Source organism: Sorex araneus, chromosome 2 (assembly GCF_027595985.1).
Source record: "Sorex araneus isolate mSorAra2 chromosome 2, mSorAra2.pri, whole genome shotgun sequence".
In the NCBI taxonomy this organism is placed as follows: domain Eukaryota; kingdom Metazoa; phylum Chordata; class Mammalia; order Eulipotyphla; family Soricidae; genus Sorex; species Sorex araneus.
Window position 1 is genome coordinate 366,844,712 of NC_073303.1, and position 6,479 is coordinate 366,851,190.

Sequence of the window (6,479 nt, forward strand, 5' to 3'; positions counted from 1 at the left end):
AGGATGAAGCGGAGTGGACGGTACGGAGTCAGGCCTCAACAGCTCGGGGACAATGAGAGCAGCAACCAGACCGGTCTCCCAGGACGCACCCGGGGGAAGCGCAGCGCTACAGGCCCTTTCAGGGCTCACGCGTTTCCGATCTTTGCATTGTTACTCCGAGAGCCGGTGAAAAGCGATACAGAAGCTGGCTGGGTCCGACACCCTCCTTCTTTCCTGCCGTCCCACCTGCTCGTCAAAGCTAAAGGAGAAGATGAACCCCCAGAGGAGGGGGAGCCTTGGGAACTGTGATCTGCATCTGTCAGCATCGCTGCCCCCCCAAGTGCCATTGTCACTCCAGAGACACTCCGGCGTCTGCAGTGCAATGGACACACTTCCGGTGAGAGTCCGGTGGGCCCAAGCCGGAGAGCCACGTGTCCCGCTGCAGCAACCAGAATCGCACCTGTGACACGCGGCTGCTGGTGAAAGCGAAGCTGGTCAGACCCGGCCAGAGCCCAGAGGGGTGAGGGCTGCTTCTCTGGCTTCTGGAAAACAACTTCCCCGTGGCTAGAAAGGGAGGCCAGGAGGGGCACCAAGGTGCTGGAAGGTTTCGTAGGTTGGAGCCAAATACAAGCTCTACCTTGAACTTGTTCATCAGTTCCCTGCACTGTGTGCAGAGCTGCATCCTCTGCAGACTGACAGGGCAGATTAACAGCCACAGAGCTGCGCCCCCGTGCCTGGAGGCAGAGACGCCTACAGCAACAGCAGTGACAGCGCCGGACCAAGCCACTCCACTGTCCTCTCAAATTCACACCAGTTGCTCTTGAGATAGGGAACAACTGTGAGCGCACAAGCAACTGTTCAGGGGGGGGTCGTGGGCCCCGATGAGCCAGGAGCCTCGGAACTGCTGCGCTAACCTGGAATTGATAGGACCATCTTAGGCTCGTTATGGGAGTACAAATCCTAATGTCTCCAAAACTTTCACTAGGGACAGGACAATACTGAGGTTAAAGTACTTGCTTCGCTCAGCTGTGGCCACAACAATGGCTCAAATCCTGGTCCCACACATGATCTCCCAAACAGTGTGCCACGCTGCCCCAAATTTTAATCAGGGTGTTTATTGGACACGGAATCCCTCAGTAAAAGTGGGATTTTAGGAAGGTCCCCACTATATGAGCATGTAGGGCCACTGTGGGGACACTTCAGTGCCTGGGGCTGATGGAGCTCAGAAACAAGGCTATGCCTGGCTGGCAGTGGGGAAAGATGGGCAGGGCATGTTGGGGACAAGATCGGGAACTTTCCCTTGCCTTAAGACACATGGTCTAGCACCTGTGCCATCCCCCTGCCCCCCCCCATCCCCGCTACCCATATACTCCAATAACGAAGGCCTGGTGGAGCCCCCCTTTTCCGATTCTCAGTATTTATGGACTTGAACATGTTGGGGGCTGAACTCACCTATGCCAGGCATATGCTCTCTCCGTGAACCATAATTCCCCTTCCATTTTAAGAGCCTTTAACATTTCATTTTATTGACCCAAGACTCAGTAAAGGAAAGTTTGCTCCATCTCTAGGCTTGGGAAAGAAGGAAAAAAAATATCAACCGGTAAAAAAAGTTTTACTTAGACACAAAAGGAGTTGGGCCCTAACTGTTAAATAAGCTTGGTTTGGCTCTAGTAGTTGATTTAGCTAGAGAGAAATTGCAGTCCAATTCCGAAATCTTGACTGGTAGGAGCCTACCCGAGACCAGAGTCCAGTGCTGAGCAAGGTGTGCTTTGGGCTGGTTAAGCTGTCACGAGCCTTCGCTTGACAAGTCTGAACTTTGAGTACTTGGCAGAGTGCTACTTGGGCCAGAGAAACACTTGAGATACAGACCCAGCACTTCAGAGGAAATCCTTCGAGGAAGAGACACCAGACATGCCCCCAAACAACTTGGTGCATAGAGTGATCGCATAATGTCAACCACAACAGGGGGACCAGCAAGGCAGGTCCTAGAGGCTATGGGAACTCAGGATCCACCCCTGGCCAGGATGTGTGGGAGTTTTCTTCCACTCTGTCCTCTGCACTGGCAGTCAGCAGAATGGATGGTCTGGCTTCCTGAGACCCCAGCATCGTCTGCAGCCATTCCTGAGATCAGAGGCCCCAGGCTTTGAAGTCGGGCAACCTGAGTTTGAATCCTGGCTCACACACATTAGCTTAGTGACCCTGGGGGCAAGTTTCCTTAATCCCTCTGACTGGGGGTCCCTCCTCTGTAGAAAGAAGATAATACCTATGCTCAGAGAGGCTTTGAGGATTAGAGATAATGTGTGTAAAGTGCACAGGATATTAAGTCCTCAAATTGTAAGGTAGGAAGAGCTAAAGGGAAGGGCGGGAAGGTGCCACTTAGGTGAGCCCGGACAAATAGATGTGAAGAAGGGGACGGCAGAGTTAGAATTAGTTCCCTCCCCCTACACGGCAGGCATAACCTGCGGAACACATTGCCCCCCTCTGTCAGGTTCATTTTAGTATTAATTCGTGGAGTTTTGTGGGAGGGGGTGGGGGGTTGCTATTGGGCCATACCCGATGATGTTCTGGGTCACTCCTGGCTCTGCACTCAGGAATCACTCCTGGTGGTATTCTGGGGGCCAGCTGGGATGCCAGGAATCGAATCTGGGCTGGCCACATGTAAGGCAAGTGCCCTTCCCACTGTACTGTCTCTCAGGCCTACACTTCATGGTTTTAAAGTCACTTAAATCACTTTCTCCCAGTTCAGCAGTGACTGTGTTGCTTTATTGGTACTACAAAGTGTTCGCCTAGAAGACAGCTGGCAGAGGAAATGGTATCTAGTTGGGTGTATTCTTCTACTTCTTCCAACAGTGGTTCAGCTTCTCGCAGTTTATTAAGTCACACTAGACTCAGTTTCCGGGAAAGTGATTCTTTTGTCTCCTGGGGGGCGGGGGTTATAGTGTGGGAGATAGTCAAGCAACCTGCTGGCCTGCAGCATGCAGCTAGACAGGCCTGTCCCCTGACCCTTGAGGGGACCGCTCCGGAGGCCATGCTTCTCCAGTTGGAATGCACACCATCCATCCACTGAGGGTTCAGTTCAGGAGGTCTGGGGAGGGGCTGAGACCCTAACAAGCTCCCAGATGATGCCAGCACTTGTTTCCACACCACACCGGAATAAGCATCCACAGCGCCTGCAAACTCTGAAAGCACAAGCTAAGAAACAGTCCTCTATTCTTGGGGCTCAAAGTAAGACAGGCCTAGCCAGCTAAGTGACTAAACCGTGGAAATAGCATGCAAAGAGTAAGGACACGGCTCGTCACTGACACTGAGAAAAGGTAGAGAGAATCTAGAATTTTTTAATTGTTTTTTTTAAAACAATTGTTTTAAAACAATCCCACGGGGCTTCCTCCTGGTGGGATTCAGATGACCATATAGAGTGCGTGGCACTGAACCCTAGTAGGTCACATGCAAGGCAAGGACCCTGTCTGCCATACTATCTCTCCAGCCCAGACTCACTGTCACTGTATCACTGTCATCCCATTGCTCATCGATTTGCTCTTAATGTCTCCATTGTGAGATGTTGTTACTGTTTTTGGCATATCGAATGCGCCACGGGGAGCTTGCCAGGCTCTGCCCTGCGGGATACTTCTGGTAGCTTGCCCGGCTCTCCAAGAGGGGTGGAGGAATCAAACCCGTGTCGGCCGCATGCAAGGCAAACGCCCTCCCCGGTGTGCTATCACTCCAGCCCAGAATCAAGAGTCTGAATGTACATAAGGACCATGACCCGGTTTCTCCAACTAAAACTGTTTCTTTTTCATGTCTCACTCTCCAAAACAAAGTTCTTGGCTGCAAAATACATGGGCTACAACATCTCGCTAGCTCCCACAAGCTCTTTCTTTGGAGAGCGGCTAGTGAAGACACGGGTCAGAAGAGCTGGTGAAGACGCTGATCACGACACTGCTTTTATCTCAAGACGCTTCCTGGGAAGGAACCACCGGGCTGTTTTCACAGACCGGGAAAAGCTGATGACTGATGAATGTGAAAGTGGCCCGAAGCCCCCAGTAAGGCAGCTACCACTTCCGAAAAGTGCGTTCTATGGGCCTCCCTGATGGATGGGCAGGCTGACCTTCCAGGACCGAGTAATGGAGCCCGTTGACTCAGGAACACTTTCCCTGTTCAATCAGACACTCCGTTCTGCAGGCCCAGGAAAACTCATCAGTTCAAAAAGAAAAAATACTGGTCCAAGGGCACTCCACAAAGGGCTGGGATCAGTCAGGGAAGTAGCCTGGAATCCTAATAGCAGATTATTTCACCCTGGCCGACTGGCCCAGAAGGCCCCTTCAAGACTACCCTCACAGCTTACACCCCATTTAAAAATGCCTCATTGTGTTCACCACTCCCATGCCAAAGGAACAGCGGAGTCGCCGATATGCCAGCCCTCCTTTCACCAAGTCCCCCGCCCCGTCCTGAACACAGCTGGCTGGCCCCTGCACCCTGACACGGACCAGCCTTGGTCCCACTCAGCCAGAGACTGTCTCAGCCGCTGAGAGCAGTAAACAAGGGCTGCCCTGTTACCTGGGGCAGCGCCCCAGCACTTAACCCCCACCCCCCACCACCACCCAGTGATTCTCAAGACCAGCGATGCACGGGTGTGGGATTCCAGAAGCTTTCACCGTCCCTTTATGGAGCCAGCAGCGAGCGTGTCCGGGCACGTGCCGCCTCCATCAGGAGCCCTTTGGGAACGGAGCAAACTTCAGGAATTCAGAGTGGAAAAGCTTGACCCCGACCTCGGGGAGGCACAGAGCAGGAGGCCAGTCTCATTTCAGCACGAATAAGAACCACCTGGGGAGGCTCTGGCCGCCCTCCCCTGCCCAGCGCTTTATCCAGGGACACGTCCAGGCCGCAGACCGGCATTTCCACTAAGATGGTTCTCCAAGTGGCGCACGACTGCGCCGTCTGTCCTGCTCACATAACACAGTTTCATCACCAAGCCAGCCAGTCGTCCCCATCCTATCAGCCGCCAGAGCCCATGACAATGTTACCGTGTCCCCGCAGAAGGTCAGAGGACAGCCAAGGCCTGCCCCACTGAGTTTGCAAAACAAAACGCAGACGCAACACCGCACTCCCCCTGTGCCCGATACTGACTATACTGACTCCCAGAAGCTTCTTACAGACTTTTCCCGTCCACCCCCACCAGGCGCGGGTTCCCGGAGCTCGAATCCATCCAAAGATCCAAGTGGGGTGCAAACCTTTAAGGGACCCGCTAGGGAGGCCGGGTGGGGAAGCAAAGGTGTGCTCCCTGGAGATGTCCCCCGCAACCCCCGGTACTCAGGTCCCGGCAGCAAAACCCCGACTCCCCCCAGCACACGGTGGCGGCCGCGGGAGCCCCCGGCTTACCTGAAACAGGTCGCGAGCTCGCCCGAGGGCTTCAGACACGGGTATTTGGTCGTCGCGATTTTGTTTTCCGAGCACACTTCCCTGCGGGATCAAGAAGCGAGTCTGTTCTGCCCGCCGCGGGGTCGCCGGCGCTCGGAGCGCGCGCGTCCCGGGGATCCCAGCGCGCGTCAGCGGGCGGGAGGACTCGGGCGCCCCGAGCACCCCGCGACCCCCCGACGGAGCGGGGCCGGCACAAGGACCGGCACTGAGGAAATGGGTTCGGGGGTCCCAGGAGCCGGGCCAAGTCCCGGCTAAGGGCAGTCGCCCTGCAGGGGGGTCCGAGCGGGGCGAAGTCCCGGTTAAGGGCAGATAGATGCCCTGCAGGAGGTCTGCGCTGGACAAAGTTGCCCTGCAAGGAGGGTCTGATGTGGCACCCGCCGGAGGAGCACCCAAGCTGTTGGCGCGCAGGGTGGGCGGTGTGTGTGGGGGAAGCGCCCCCCGCCGCCCGCAGAGGCTGGCCGCCGCGCGTACCTGTCGTGGTCCTCGGGCTCCTCGCGGTAGCTCCAGGCGTGTCCCAGCGCCAGGAGCAGCAGCAGCGGACCCAAGCTCCTGCCCAGCTGCCCCGTCGCCGCGCGTGCCCGGCTCGGAGGCGGCGGCACCATCGGGGACGCTCGCGGCTTCTCCCCGGCGCCCGCGCCCTCTGCCCGGCCTGCCGCGCGCCGCGGCCCGGCTCCCGCCCGCGCTCTCCCCGGCAGGGGGCGCCCGAGGACGCGGGTGCGAGCGCCACCTGCAAGCGGCGCGGGGCCGGCCCGGGGTGCCCGGGAGGGGGGCGGCGGCGGACGTCAGCGCTGGAGCTGCGATGCCCGTTGCAAGCTCTGCGGGGGGCAGGCGGGCGATCCGGGGGCGCGGGGCGCGCGGGATCCGGGGTCCCCTCTCGGGAGGGTCGCGCCGCCTTTGCAGCCTCGCTCGACTGGACTCTGGGCGGCGCCCGCCCCTCGGCCTCTTCCTGGGCTGGGAGAGGAGGCAGGCGGCGGGGCGCGGGCGCTTGTTTGCATTTTACACCCGGGAGGAGGAGGAGGAGGAGCCCTTTCTCCCCCACCCCAGGGGGGCGCAGCGAGGGGGGAGCACGGGGACGGGGGAGTGAC

At 57.4% G+C, this 6,479-nt stretch overlaps 1 protein-coding gene across 1 annotated transcript in view; it reads right to left on the reverse strand.

Moving 5' to 3' along the window:
- CCBE1 (collagen and calcium binding EGF domains 1) overlaps nt 1-6,261 on the reverse strand; it is a 173,241-nt gene extending 166,980 nt beyond the window's left edge. Inside the window, exons 1-2 of the mRNA XM_004601700.2 lie at nt 5,866-6,261; nt 5,356-5,436 (exon numbers count right to left, since the gene is read on the reverse strand). Coding sequence (XP_004601757.2) covers nt 5,356-5,436; nt 5,866-5,996 — 212 coding nt within the window. The 5' untranslated portion in view covers nt 5,997-6,261. The remainder of the gene's footprint in view (nt 1-5,355; nt 5,437-5,865) is intronic.
- Nucleotides 6,262-6,479: the final 218 nt, after the last annotated feature.